Raw genomic sequence first — 15752 nt, forward strand, 5'->3', positions numbered from 1 at the left:
TAAACGAATGTGAAAGAAATTAGTGGTAACCCAATTTTAAATGATACCTGGGTTACAGTGTTTGTACTTAAAGTGATATAACCCATCCTCTTTAAATCATAAGGTCTGTCAATGAGTCAAGTGGCGTGGTTTAGATTCCCTGCTTGTATGTGGTGAGGAATACAGTCGCCTGTACAACCATGTGGGTTTTACGGGGTCTGCCAGTTTCCTCCCACTACTAAAGAACCGTACGCTGAAGTGAATTATTGAAATATGAAATAAAATTAAATATATTAGTCTTGAAATGACTTAGTTTGTGTTGAGGGGACGTTAAACCCTATCGCTCTTTCAGATCCTAGTGTATTACTATGTAGTTTGTTTTTATAATTCCCTGGCTGTACATGACAAGGAGTGGTGTCTCCTGTCCAACCTCATGGGTTTTCTCCGGGTCCTCCGGTTTCCTCTCACTGCTAAAGCTCCCTATGCACAAGCAGATTAATGAAATAAAATATAAATATGTGTTAGTCCCAAAATGATCTAATCTGTGTCGAGTGGACGTTAAACCCCATTTCTCCCCCTCCCTCTCTTTAATATTTATAAATGAATCAGGGGGTTGGATAGCCAAATGATTAGCATGTGGCGTGGTTTCGATTCCCCGGGTGTACGTGGCAAGGAGTAGGGTCACCTGTCCAACCTTGTGGGTTTTCTCTGGGTCCTCTGGTTTCCTCCAACTACTAACTCCCCCTACACGCATTCGAATTATTGAAAAAAGGTTGAACCATATGTTCGTCCTGAAATGATGTAGTTTGTGTCGAGTGAATGTTAAACCCTATGTAGTTTGTTTTTATAAATGAATAAGAATATTTTGACTTGTATTATTTCAGATCCTAGTGTATTACAAGATACGTTAATTGCCCACACGGATGCTGTATGGGGTTTATCTATTCACAGTAGTAAATCTCATGTATTATCATGTTCGGGTGATGGTACTGTCAGATTGTGGAGTCCAGGTACCAAATCACCGTTACTTAATACCTTCACAGTAGATACAGGTAAATATTATACTGAATACCTTTTACAGTAGATACAGGTACGCTTAGTACATGTAAAACAAAATAGAGGTTGGATGGTCGAATCGTTAGCACGTGCGCGTTGCATCATAAGGTGTCATTGAGTCAACTGCCCTGGTTTCGATTCCTCGGTTTTACGTGACAAGGAGTAGGGTCGCCTGTCCAACCTCATGAGTTTTCTCCCGGTCTACCTGTTTACTCCCACTGCTAAAGAACCATATGTTTGCCCCGAAATGAACTAGTTTGTGTCAAGTTGACATTAAACCCCATAAGTGTCTAAAGTGCTGTACAATCCCTGGGCCTATAGTGACACAGACAACACTCAAAATGAACAAAAAATACTGATCTACATATAACTGTTGTATAGCCTGAGTTAGTAGATGTTACAAATATAATGTATATATGTATATAATTACAGAAGATGGAGTACCTACTAGTGTAGATTTCGTTCGATGTGATCCAAGTCAAATGGTTGCTAGTTATACCTCTTCTAATACTTATATTTATGATTTAGAAACTGGACAACAAGTGCTAAAATTAGAAACTAAACAAAACTCAGGTATTGTAGACTCAATCTTTAAGTGGAATTTAGCGATTAGGAAACACATTAACAGAACACAATTTTTATGGGAAACAATCACTGATTTTATTCCAAAAGCACAACGTTTCGACACGTATCCTCTTATCGTTATCAAGCACAATGTATACTCTTTATTATCTGGTGGTAGTCAAACGTATGCTCTTTAGATCATTGAAATGGGGTTGGGTGGATCGAGTGATCTAACATGTGCTTCAGACCATAAGGTCTGTCTTCATTGAGGTGGGGATGTGTGAATCGAGTTATCTAACATGTGCTTCAGACCATAAGGTCTGTCATCATCGAGGTGGGGTTGGGTGAATCGAGTGATCTAAAACAATATGCACTTTAGATCAAAAGATCTGTCTTATCGAATTGGGGTTGGGTGAATCGAGTGGTCTAACTTAATATGCACTTTAAGTTATAAGGTCTGATATCGAATTGGGGTTGGGTCGATTAAGTAATGTAACATGCACTTTTGATCATAAGGTCTGTCATTAAGTCGAGGATTAGGATTGCCTTTTCAGTCTTGTAGGTTTCCTCTCACTGCTAAAGACACCTAAGCACAAGGGAATTATTAAAATAAAATTGTACCTAGTTCTTGTCAAGTGGATGTTGAACCTTTCTAATAATATTTTTATTTTCAGATTCAAGTTCTACAAATCAGATAAATCGTGTTATTAGTCATCCTACTTTACCTTTAACTATAACAGCACATGAAGATAGACATATTCGATTCTTTGATAATAATACAGGTCGGTATTCCCTCCTTATTAACCCAGTCGGTGACGTTATATCCCATTCGTGGGTGGGGTGGATGGTATGTCATGAGTCAGCTGGCGTCTGTCTGACCTTGTGGGTTTTCTCCAATTTCCTCCCACAGCTAAAAGAAAAAAAAAACCTACACGCAAGCAAATTATTGAAATAGAATTGAATCATATGTTAGTCTCAAAAGGACATAGTTTTTGTCAAGTGGACGTTAAACCCCATTTCTCTCTCTCTCTCTTTCTTTCTATATCTCAAGTTATTATGATATTTATTTTACAGGTCAAATAGTTCATTCTATGGTAGCCCATTTCTTTATATCAAGCTATTATAATATTTATTTTACAGGTCAAATAGTTCATTCTATGGTAGCCCATTTAGATTCTGTAACTTGTTTAGCTGTCGATCCAAATGGATTATATCTTTTATCAGGAAGTAAGTTGTATATTTCTTTCAAATCTTGTATGTAAATCTCAGTATGCATGCATGTGTGGCCTGACAAGGACAGCTGTCTAGTCATTCGGATGGGACAAAAAAAGTGAGGTCCTGTGTACACATTGGCATGCACGTAAAAGATCCCTTGACAGTTGGAATTCGATATAAGAGTAGGCCGTAGTGCCGCTGTCCAGGCAAAATTTCCCTCATAGCACTGTATGACATATTCCCGTCTCCATTAGCCCAGTTTGGAGCAAAACAGTAGGACGTTAAACCCCATTTCATTTCATGCATGTGTGGTCAAGATTCTGGACTTGTTGCTAGAATGTCTATGGGGTGAATTGCCGCATGGCCAAAGCAAAGCTGTACATATTTTTCAAGCCAGTATCCGGAAGTGTGACAAATGTGGCACCAATATTATACGCCCACATTTTTCATGTGGATGCATATTGTCATTGCCCCTGTGCAGACATCCGTCCGTTCACATTTTGTGTGTGGACACTCTACAGGTCACAGTTTTTATCCGATTTTGACGAAACTTTAAATGTAGGTTTATATCACAAAGATCTCAGTTCCTTTTGATATTGGCATTTATCGGACCGTAACTTCATGGATTATGGGCCCTGTTTGTACAATTTGTTTGCGGACACACTACAGGTCACAATTTTTGTTCGATCTTGACAAAACTTTAAATGTAGGTTAATATTGCAAAAATCTCAGTTCTTTTTGATATAGGCATGTATCGACTCCATGGATTGTGGTCTCTTATTGTACGAAAAATTATCTAGTTTGGTGTTAAATTATTTTTTTTTACTTTTATTAATCTTTTTGTTTCTTTTTCTTTTTCAGGCCACGATTGTTCAATAAGATTATGGAATTTAGACAGTAAAACATGTGTGCAAGAAATAACGTCACATCGTAAGAAATTTGATGAATCGATACATGACGTTGCCTTCCACCCTCAGAAACCCTACATAGCGAGCGCAGGGGCGGATGCTCTGGCAAAAGTTTTTGTCTGACACGCGTCATCTTTAGACTAGGAACAAATTAAAATTATTTCACACCGTGGCACAGCAATGGTCTCGGGACTGTAAATAGTAGCAGTTGTTGACAAATCATCCTATCTAATCGAAAGCCATCGTCTGCTCTTAACTCCAACGACCCTTCTGCGAACAGAAAGAAACTCAAAGTCACCCGAGACAATGAAAGAAGAAGATTGACAATGATCGCAAGAAAAGTAACAATGTAGAATAAACTTCCAGTCGTTTCTACACCCTGTATGTTCATCCAGTCTTGTGAAGCCAATACCTAGAACAAATGACTGCTTGGGTTAAAGATACATTATGTAAGATTTAGATAAAGAGCTGGCCATTCTTGCTATAATAGTTCGAAAATAGATAATGAATAATATATGTCTCGATTATCCATTGTATCGTTAAATTTTTAATTCTCACAGGTCTTCTAATTCATTTTAATCTCAGCCATCCGATGGTCTAACGAGTTGATTAGGGTCTTGCCATGTGAATATATGTATAAATAATAGCTTATATAGCATTTGAAGCCAAAATAAAGACCTGCAATAGGCAGATGTAGCTCTTACATAATGTATCTTTGAAGTAGTGTTTCTAAATACTCCGAGATAAAATTAACTTATTGATAAATTACAATATTTGTCTGTAGCGATCAAAACAGGCAGCTATAATATTCAAAATTATTCAAAATTAATGTCTATGATGTGATTTTTGTGTGAGGGGCCTGTCTAATCTCATTTGTTTTCTACGGTTTCCTCCCACAGCCAAATACCCTTACGCTCAAGTGAATTATTGAAATAGAATCGAACCATGTGTTAGTCCCAAAGTGACCTAATTTGTGTTGATTCTCTCTTTTTCATTCTAAAGAAAAATTATAATTTGATTAGAAAACTTGGAACTTCAAATCTGATAATATATATTGAATTTGTATATTGTCAGAGAAAATAGCATCACTCTGACGACGTTACAATCACATGATCTGATTGGTTGACGTACTTATTCAGGAAGTACTACTTTCATTTTAAACGATTGTCACCCTAAGTCTCTAGGTTAAGAGGAATAAATTCCAGAAAGTTCAACCAAGAATTTACATTGTCCCCTTTTAATTTACTTTCTTTGTGTCAACAGAAAGTTTTAATTCATTCTGCTGTGCCACGATAGTTATGTACTTCTACACTTAAATCATAAATGACAGAATAATAAATCCCCCTTTAATGGAGAATAGGATAGTCTCTTTTGTGTATCAAATCTGCATCCTGTGATTGAATATGGATTAATCTATTATGGAATAGAGGGAGATTTATCTCGGTTGTTATGTTAAGGCTGTAGTTTATACCATACGCTATATTCGTACCAGAGATAGATATAAAATGGAGAAAACCTGCTGATCGATTTTCATGCGTTCATGCACACTCGAACATAGCGCAATTAATTAATTGCTTTATGCTCTTGTCCACTGTTCCAGTCTCGAGTCCATTTTATATTCATCTATGTCGGAATAATCATAGTAATATTTGTAACAATATTTGTAACAATATTTGTAATATTATTGTAATATTTTGTAACAAAGTTGCGTTCAGTTGATTGAATGTTTGTAACCAAGGAAACAAGTGTATATTGCCTAATTAACGGACACTAACCCACCCCTATCCAATATTGTAAATATATTCAATACCATTATTATTATTATTATTAGAATGTACATTATTAGTGGTTTTACTCGCTACAAGAGTTCTGTGAAAAAATCGTGCTCGGGGGTTTGCTCCGTCTGCTGAAAGATTTATTGTGTGATTCCTTCTTTATGAAATTAAACAAAAATTAAATATTTCTGATTGATCCACATGTACGTGCAATTTCTTTATTATATTACAAGTTTATGGATTATAAAAATATTCCGATTTATCAGGTGGCTCTCACATTCTTTCACATTCATTTAATATCCAATCTTTGTTTAAAAATTCGTAAAAACTGTTAAAATCACCATAAATCCTTCAATCACTGTTAAAAAAAATAAACAACCCAATTAATTAATAATGTATAATGATTAATTTTTGAACAGTGTTCAGGAAATTAAATACTTACAAACTGGACACTCATTATCAAAATTAATCAGTCAACACAAGTACAAATTGGTTGATTTTTGGTGATTTTAAATGATTTTTACAAATTTTTAAACAGAGATTTGATATTAAATGCATGTGAAAGAAATTAGTGCTAGATACACAAGATTAAATGATACCTGGGTTACAGTCTAACTAGACCAAGCCATTTTGATTTTCTATTCTGTGTCGTTCTGAATAAATGGCTTCTTCAATCACATGAAAGATATTTCATTTAGAATTTCAAAACTTACAAATTTGGAACTAAGAGCTTTTGAACACTGTAACTAAGAAGTTTTGGTTTTTTAAATTAATATTTTTACCAAAGAAATAAGAAAAATATAAACATGTGTTCCCAAAGAAAAGAAAATCAACTTTTTGTGACCCTAGGGAACTTGGTGTAAATTAATTGCATAGAATACTTAAAATGGCTTATTTGAATTTTCAGGTGCTTTTGTTATTTTCTGTTTTTTACTGTAAATTATGTCTTGTATTATAAGTTATTTATTAGTTTCACATGCACCTTAGAATAATAAATTTATAAAATCATATGATCTTTTTAATTTGGGTGAAAGAATAATACAATCTTTTGGATCCAATCTTATGAGTGTTCATTAAAAGCATAGGATCTTTTTAATTTGGGTGAAAGAATAATACAATCCTTTTGATCCAATCTGATCTGGTTTTAATAGATTGATGCCCTTGTAAATTTAAAACTTGATGTTCTTGGATTAATGTTGAAATAAAAGTGTTTGCTTCCAACAATCAAATAACAGAATTCGTGCACTTGGAAACACTCATGTGTAATGAAGCTCTATATAAATCGAACAATAATAATTAAAATTAATGAGTAAGTCATATTCTAAGATGGAGAATTTTATAAAATATATTTTTTGGACAAAATAATACTTCAAAACATTTGATTCTTCCAAATTAAGATTTTTAGGCAATATAAGAGATTTTGCTTTCAACAGTTAAATAACAGAATTCAAATTAATAAACAAAATCAGCCTCTGAGAATATTTTACCAGATCACTGATCAAATAACACATCCGAGTATTTAAAAAAACCAAATTATTTCTTTTACCCAAATTGAAGTCGTTGTGTTCCTTTAAAGTGGCTTGCTTTAAAGCGCTAAGCTGTAAATCGTTCTGTTTAAAACAAACAGAACAACTTTCTTTCTGTTACCCAAATTGAAGCTGTCTTGTACCTTTAAAGCAGCTTGCTGTAAACGGTTCTAGTTCTCTTGAGATTTTTATATAAAACTGCAATAAGAAAAAAAGGATGATTTCTTATCAAAATAATGATCGAAAATTCATGACAAATCAATCAAATATGCAAATATACCAAAAAACTTTTTTTTTTTGTGACTAATTTGTAATTTATATTGATGCCATGTTACTATGGTAACTTTATTTAATTTAATCTCACAAGTTCTTAGAAACAAATTATATATGTATATAGTCATTGTGTATAGAGTTGATATGGCAACTAAAAGGTTACCATAGCAACGATCCTCCCACTTCAGCTTTTAAATAGTAATTCATCAAGGTCATCTTGTGAGGTCAAAGGTCAGGTTGCTTGTGTATAAAGATATTTTCAAATAGATGAATTTATATTGTATTATGATAAATATTATAAACTAGATTTAGTCTGTCGTGTGAATTTACAAAAAAAAAAAAACAATTTGTATTTATTTTCTCTAGGATCATGTTAAACACCTTTTTACTATTCTATTCAAATTTATGTGGCGGCCATTCCCAAACTTTACCCACCATTTTGAATTATGTGTGAAACCATTATGAATTAAAATTTAAAATTTAAACCACTAGTATCTAATGCTTAGACTTCCTTACAGCAATGTTACGAATCTGGAAAGTAATTCATGAAGGGCTTGGGACACAAATTTTAACTAAGATAAAATCCAAATTTTAGTAATTTGATTGGATAATATTAGATTGATTTTAGTGCTTAGCCAATCAAAATTGAAATATCTACTAAAATTTGGATATTATCTTTAGTTAAGATTTCGAGAAACAGGCACTGGAAACTAATTCGTGAAGGGACTTGGGACACAAATTTCTTTATTTGTTTAATAAAGTTAGTAATATGGTGGATTGATATCTAAATGTGTGTATGTGCATTAAATTAATTTATGGTTATCGATAACCTGTTTTGATTGCTGCTTTTGATAAACAAAATTTGAGAATGGCTGCTGAAAAAATATAAACAAAATTAAATAGCTTCATCTTCATCAAAATCATTTTAGTAAATTATCACTGGACATCATTGTAACCATTGTGAAAATAGATTTTATTTTATTGAAAAAGAAAAACAACCTGTAGATTAAAATGTGGTTTATTGGTTTATCTCATTATTTATTAAATGTAAATGTTTTAATATCACCCTCGGTGGAAGCCAATCAAATTAAAACATAGATCCTATTACGTTTCGAGGGTCGCCTGTCCAACCTCGTGGGTTTTCTCCAGGTCCTCCGGTTTCCTCCCACTGCTAAAGACCCCTACGCGCAAGCGAATTATTGAAATAAAAATTGAACCATATGTTAGTCTAGAAATGGCCTAGTTTGTGTCGAGTGGACGTTAAACCCCATTTCTCTCTCTCTCTCTATTTCGTTTCGTTTTTTATAGTTCAAAATTTCATTTTACTACTCTAGGATCTGAAAGAGTTGTTATCATTGACGTGTTCTGAATAGTGTGAGGTATTAGCCGATGAAACGGTCTGTTACGGCAAGCTTTAGGCGTGTTTTGCACACAACTGTGGCAAATCCACCAGTAACACTAATGCTGATTGGTTAATCAGATGTCTGACGTCATAGGCTCACTTGCCGCTCGTATGGCCTCTGACGTGACCTATCACAACAACTGGTCAGATCTTCTTGTAGTGTAGGCCATCGAAAGTATAAAAAAACGAAACGAAATATAGATCTGTATTTTAATCTGATTGGGTGGAAGCGGGACGTTGAGCCCTGCCTAAATATGAATTATTACATGAAAGGTTTTAATATCAAATATGCTGTCAACATGCAATAACTTATATGGTATTTACTGTTAAAACATAGTGTATACAACTAGTGAAGTTGTATTTACAAAATATACAATGCAATTTGTAGTCCATATATGTAAAAATCTGGTTTATTGTCACAATTAGAACATGGTGTTTACAACTAATGAAGTGGTATATACGTTAATCACAACCAATAGGCCTGTTAAACAGAAGGACTAATATGGTATTCACAGTTAGAACATGGTGTTTGCAAAATATACTATCTAATTTATAGTCCTTTTGAGTAAAAATCTGGTTTATTGTCTACTGTAAATGCATGATATAAAAAATTGAAATATATTTAAAGCATTTGGTTTGATTTGAATATCAATTTACAGTGTGTTGCCGAGGGTATGAAATGTTATTTACAGCTTGTGAAGTGGTATTTACCATATCTGCAAGCAGTACAGCAGGACCAATATTATTTGGAAGATTTTCGCATACAAGCCTTTAGACATTTGTATGTAGAGAATCTTCTGAAGGGAAATTTATTCCAATATTCTCAGTTGGTCCATAGAATAGAGTATGGGCATCTCAGAACTTTTGTTTATTATACGCGAGAGAATTTAGCAAAAGGTACAAACATTCGATGAGCTTTTTTTTATGCTTTTTATTTATAATTTGAATGAGTTTAAAGGACAATATTGGTGCCTGTCATTATCACATATGTGATAGAACTGGTTAAACACGTTCCAACTATTATTTTATCACAGAGATCATTGTTATGATAGATGCGTAATCAATACTTCAACAATTGGAAGTGACGAACGCAAAAGGAAAACACGAGTTATCCCTCTATATAACTGGCTGAAGTGACGAGTGATAACAGATACATGGGTGAATTTCTGCTCACTAATAATTCCTTCGAAGACCAAAAGTTATTATAATGACTGGCACCAATATTGTCCTTTAAGAGGAAAGTTTAAACGGTGTTGTAACTGGAATGATTGAATGTAGAATGTTGTTTTTTTAAGTATCCATTATAATCATACAAAACTAACAATATAATATCAACAATCTCTGACTCTGAATTTGTCATGGTTCTGTATCATATAGTTTGAATAGAGCCAAATAAACGGACTAAAAAAACAAAAAAGAATTTCTTCAATCTTATTCCATGATAAAATTAAAACAACTTGATATTTTGGTTTATATATATAGAATGTACCGATCGGTGATGATTCTGTTCAAAATAATTATTTTTATGTAAATTAGTCAATCTTCACACCATATGTGCTATATATCTGACAACTTATTTTATCATTAGGGAAACTTTATCATAGAAAATATTAAAGATACATTATGTAAAATTTAGATAAAGAGCTGGATGTTCTTGCCATAAAATAAATAATGAGTCAAATTACTCTATTCTGAACAAAGTTATGAATGATTGAAGTTTTGACAAGAATATCGTAGTTGCGATTGTCGTTGGTACGATAATAAACAAAGTCTTGATTTTCCATTTTAACGTTAACCAATTAAATGGCGTGAATGGTCTAATCCATTAAATTTCTCTTCCATCCGACGGTTTAGGGAGTTGATATCATTTGAAGTGAGAACAAGGAGCTATAATAGGCAGAATTAGCTCTAATATAATACATCTTTAATACATTGTATAGATCATACTCCATATTCCATACACTAAAAACTATTTATGGAATAACAAATACTAGGTTATTAACACACAATGTTTCCACGATCTGGGGGGGTGGGGGAAGGCGATGGTTAGAGTGTGTGTTCAATCATAAGGTCTGTCATTGATTCAGCGTGGTTTCACGGATAGGTCGCTTATCCAACCTTCTGCATTTTCTCTGGGTCCTCTAGCTTCCTCCCACTGTTAAAGACCCCTATGGGGTTAGTCCCTAAATGACCTAGTTTGAGGTCTCTCTCTCTCTCCCTCTCTCTCTCTCTCTCCCTCCCTCCCTCCCTCCCTCCCTCCCTGCCCCCCCCCCCCCAAATGATAAACCAGTTATTGTCATTCCATAAATAGTGTTTTGTGTGTCACTGTTCAGTTACTAAATACCACTCATTAAAGTATTGTCTAGATAAAGTCACCTGTCCTTGTAAGAAAAACATGTATTTTATTTATTCATAGTGCATGTTGATACCTAGTCTCTATCATCCAGAAAAATATCCCTACATTGAAGACTAGGAGGTTCTGGGTGACCAAGACTACTTGATAGGACCATCACCCTAGAATAAATTATTAATAAGTTAAAATAAAAATACAAACTATTTTGCTGACAGCATTGAGATATTTTAAATTAAGTGTAGTTTAATGGTTGAGTGCTAGACATTAAATAATAATTTGATATTGCACAAGGGCTATATCTATATATTACGCAATGTCTTGCACCAGACGATTAAATAACTTAAAATACAGACACTATCCAGCATGTGCATTTCAATGAAATACGTCACGCGGGTCCAATATTTCAACTAGTGTAGCATTATTTGAAATAATGGTACGCCAACATTCAAGGATGAGGTCACATCTGTATTTTAAGACTATGTAACTGACAGGGTTAAAGATATAGATATTGAGATAGTCATATATCAGGTAGTTCATACATAAAAAAAACAGGACTCATTACAAGCTCTTGATTGTCAACTAGACTCATTACAACCTCTTGATTGTCAACTAGACTCATTACAACCTCTTGATTGTCAACTAGACTCATTACAACCTCTTGATTGTCAACTAGACTCATTACAACCTCTTGATTGTCAACTAGACTCATTACAACCTCCAGATTGTCAACTAGAATACTGTATTGTATTTAATTATATTATATAAATCTAATTTGAAAGTGGATATGTTTTGTTTCTTTGTTTTTTCGCAGGGGGTGGATGGCCGAATGGTTAGTACATGCGTGCTGTATCATAAGGTCTGTCATTGAGTCAACTGCCGTGGTTTCGATTCCCCGGTTGTACATGACAAGGAGTAGGGTTGCCTGTCCAACCTCCTGTGTGTTCTCAGGTTTCCACCCACAGCTAAAGACCCCTACGCGCAAGTGAATTATTGAAATAAAATTGAACCATGTGTTAGTCCCGAATGACCTAGTTTGTGTCGAATGGACTTTAAACCCCATTTCTCTCTCTTTTTTTTTTAGTGCATTCATTCAAATTTCAAATATACGCTTTAATTACATACTTAGGGTGGGGTTGGGGGTATTGGCAACATTCCAATAAAAGAGATGAAATGAAATGGGGTTTAATGTCCTACCGTCTGCTACGACTGGGTTAATAAAGACGGGCTTATGCCATACAGTGTGCTATGAGGGAAATTTTGCCCAGACAATGGCACTATGGCCTACTCTTATATCGAATTCCAACTGGCAAGGGATCTTTTACGTGCATGCCAATGTGTACACGGGACATCGATTTTTTGTACCATCCGAACAACTAGACAGCTGTCCTTGTCAGGGCCTCCGTCCTGCACCACTGACAAGGGGAAACCAGGCAGCTAAGGCTGGACAAGCGGATAGATCTGTGAAGTATGTGGATCAAAAACTGATGCAGGCAGAGAGAGTAGAAATACACAAGATGGAGTATTCCCTGCTGAAGAGGAGAACAGACTTACGTAGAATAAAGTGGGAATATAGCTTGTGGTCAAATAGTTTAACATGCACTTTAGGTCACAAGGTCTGTCAATGATTTAAGTGGTGTGGTTTCGATGACCAGGAGTAGGGTTGTCTGTCCAACCTTATGGGTTTTCTCTGTGTCCTCTGGTTTCCTTCCACTGATAAAAAAAAACCCTACGCACAAGCAAATTATTGAATTAAAATTGCACCATACAGTATGTTCGTCATGAAATGACCTAGTGGCTCCCCAAGACTAGTTTGACCTAGACATTCATTGTCATACCTCAAACTTGTTGACCACTGGCACTGGTGAAAAACATTAAAATTCCTATCTTTTGCATCATTGACAATATGCTAATTGGCAGACTAAAGACTTTTTTGACTTTGGAAAATGATTGCCAAACCCCTGTCAGCCCAGGGCCATTTTACCCTGAAGATTCTCACATCCAATACTTTTTTGGGCATTAATGGTTACACCGGGGAATGCTCACTAGTCCGCGGGTTCATTAGTCCACCGATATCTATTATAGGGGTTGGGTTAGGGTGCACTAGTCTGCAGGTTCATTAGTCCACCGATATCTATTATAGGGGTTAGGATTAAGGTTAAGGTGCACTAGTCTGCGGGTTCATTAGTCCACTGATATCTATTACAGGGGTTGGGTTAGGGTTAAAGTGCACTAGTCCGTGGGTTCATTAGTCCACCAATATCTATTATCAGGGTTAGGGTTAGGGTTCGGATTATGTATTTTGATACCCATATATATAGTATTTCTTAAAGCCGCGGACTAGTGAACCCCTCTTGTTACACTATGGAAATTAAATAGGTTGATTATAGGCTACCCCTGGAGATTAATTGTTGCATCCAAGACCTTTGTTATTCATTGTGACAATCTATCTAGTTCGACCCAGTACCAGTAACCTAACACATTCAGTGAACATACACTCTAGCAATTCTCAGTTCCTCCTTTTACGTGACAATTTTTATTAACTTTTTGGTGAATACATTTGTTTAAATACAATTTTTCTGCCATGTTTAGATAAGTATGATTTAATTTGAAGTGGAAGGATCAGCATTGAACAGAGTCATATAATAGGAATATCAGCTACTTTAGTACTTAATCCTATGGTGGGGTTGGATGGCCGAATGGTTAGCATGTGCACGCTGTATCATAAGGTCTGTCATTGAGTCAACGCGCGTGGTTTTGTTTCCCCGGTTGTATGTGACAAGGAGTAGGGATGCCTGTCCGACCTCGTGGGTTTTCTCCGGTTTCCTCCCACTGCTAAAGACTCCTTTGTGCAAGCGAATTATTGAAATAAAATTGAACCATATGTTAATCCCGAAATGACCTTGTTTGTGTCGAGTGGACGTTAAACCCCATTTCTCTCTCTCACTCTCACTTAATCCTATATATTTATTTGACCCTGCATTCAAAAATCAAAATAGTCAACCCTTGTTTTGACTTTTATCAGATAATTATTCTGATGTTTTTGTTTTTAAAGATTAAAATAATGGGAATGTTCAATAAAATAATATAGTCAAAGATTTAACACGTATTTCACATTACTTTGAATGGGAGGAGAGAGTTACCAGTCTGAAACCATTATAGTAGAGTTACCTCCCTTCAAGCAGTAAAAGAAGATGGCGGACACCTGTCAAAAAATTTCCAAAAACTTTTTAAAATCTGTATTTGTCCTTCTGCTTACAAAACAAATCAATCTTGTGAAGTCTGCGCCAGTTACTGTGCTGTAAGTTGTAATTTGTGGAAAAGCTGAACACATATAAACAGCTGTTCCCCTTTATTATTTTCGCAAACAGTTTTTGCTTGAATGAATTTGCAGTAAAACCAATGTTTATTTTTGAAGGTGTTGTCGCTTGACTCAACTTTTACATTTTCAATGACCTAATTATCATCAAAGGTACACATCTTTAAAGGAGGTGGGCCTTTTTTACGAAAGTAAAATGGTTGAATTAGTGAGTTGACAGGCATGAAGATTAAATTATTTTATTACCTGTAAAGAGCAATAATCAAGGAGTTAACTTCTGTGACAAGCTTTTTTCATCAAGATGAAATTATTTGGGCGAGACGACTAGGGACTTGTTTACTTTTGGGTGGCACACATATGGTTGCAAGTTGAACCCTTATATTGATACAATGCCCTTCACGTTGACACTCATTCATTTGTACAGGTAACACAATTTACCCAAATCTACACAAATCGACTATTATTTCAACTTAAAAGACAATAATGATATTTGACAATATTCCATTCTTTATGCCAATTTGTCATTTTCAATTTACAATTGTAAAATTTTGGTCTCAAAATACCCCTCAAAATGCGATTTCTCATGTTTGGAAGTTGTAACCAAATCCACCATAATTTAACACATTATATCGCAACAATTTATATTAATATTTGATAATATACCATACTGTTCTTTATGCTAAATTGTCATTTTGAAATTAAAATCGTAACGCTTTTAAATTCACCTCGAAATTCGATTTCCAACCAAGTTTGGAAGTTGTAACCAAGGGACATAACTTATGTATTGCACGAAATCGCTTCATTAGAAATTGCTTTTCTTTGTGGGGTGAGGGGTTGAATGGTTAGCATGTGAGCGTTGTATCATAAGGTCTGTCATTGCGTCAATTATTGGCATGGTTTCGATTCCCCGCTTGTACATGACAAAGAGTAGGGTCGCCTGTCCAACCTCGTGGGTTTTCTCCGGGTCCTCCAGTTTCATCCCACTGCTGAAGACCCCTATGCACAAGCGAATTATTGAAATAAAACTGAACCATATGTTAGTCCCAAAATGACCTAGTTTCTATTGAGTGGACTAAACCCTCTCTCTCTCTCTCTCTTTCTCTCTCTCTCTCTCGCTCTCTCTCTCTCTCGCTCTCATGCTTTTTTAGGGACATTCTTTAAACCAAAATATTACGATTTTAAATTAAAAATGACAAGTTAATGATAAAACATGGCACTGTATATGTTACGAAACGTCGTTATATCCATATATACCTTGTGTTGTGTTTTATTATGAATAGTTAACTGTGGTTCTAGATGTCATTTAAAGAATTGATATATAATACTTTCATCTCAGCTTAATTAATAGTATTTTTGAAAGAGATTTTCCATGATACAAGCTCCTG

General features: G+C 34.9%; 2 protein-coding genes across 12 annotated transcripts in view; both read left to right on the forward strand.

Annotated features, from left to right (window-relative positions):
• LOC126822432 (striatin) overlaps positions 1-11832 on the forward strand; it is a 40629-nt gene extending 28797 nt beyond the window's left edge. For all 9 annotated transcript variants that reach the window (XM_056101512.1, XM_056101517.1, XM_056101515.1 and 6 more), the window contains 5 exons: positions 864-1031; positions 1468-1608; positions 2274-2381; positions 2740-2826; positions 3676-11832. In XM_056101512.1, coding sequence (XP_055957487.1) covers positions 864-1031; positions 1468-1608; positions 2274-2381; positions 2740-2826; positions 3676-3845 — 674 coding nt within the window. In that variant the 3' untranslated portion in view covers positions 3846-11832. The remainder of the gene's footprint in view (positions 1-863; positions 1032-1467; positions 1609-2273; positions 2382-2739; positions 2827-3675) is intronic.
• Positions 11833-14231: 2399 nt separating this feature from the next.
• The window catches only part of LOC126822426 (formin-2), a 44548-nt gene continuing 43027 nt past the window's right edge, over positions 14232-15752 (forward strand). For 2 of the 3 annotated variants that reach the window (XM_056101509.1, XM_050551331.2), the window contains exon 1: positions 14232-14349. The gene's annotated coding sequence lies outside the window, so the exon portion shown is untranslated. Of the gene's footprint in view, positions 14350-14723; positions 14792-15752 lie in introns of those variants that run through there. The other variant, XM_056101510.1, reaches the window with a different exon arrangement.

The sequence above is a fragment of the Patella vulgata genome, chromosome 5, assembly GCF_932274485.2.
Source record: "Patella vulgata chromosome 5, xgPatVulg1.2, whole genome shotgun sequence".
NCBI classification, from domain to species: domain Eukaryota; kingdom Metazoa; phylum Mollusca; class Gastropoda; family Patellidae; genus Patella; species Patella vulgata.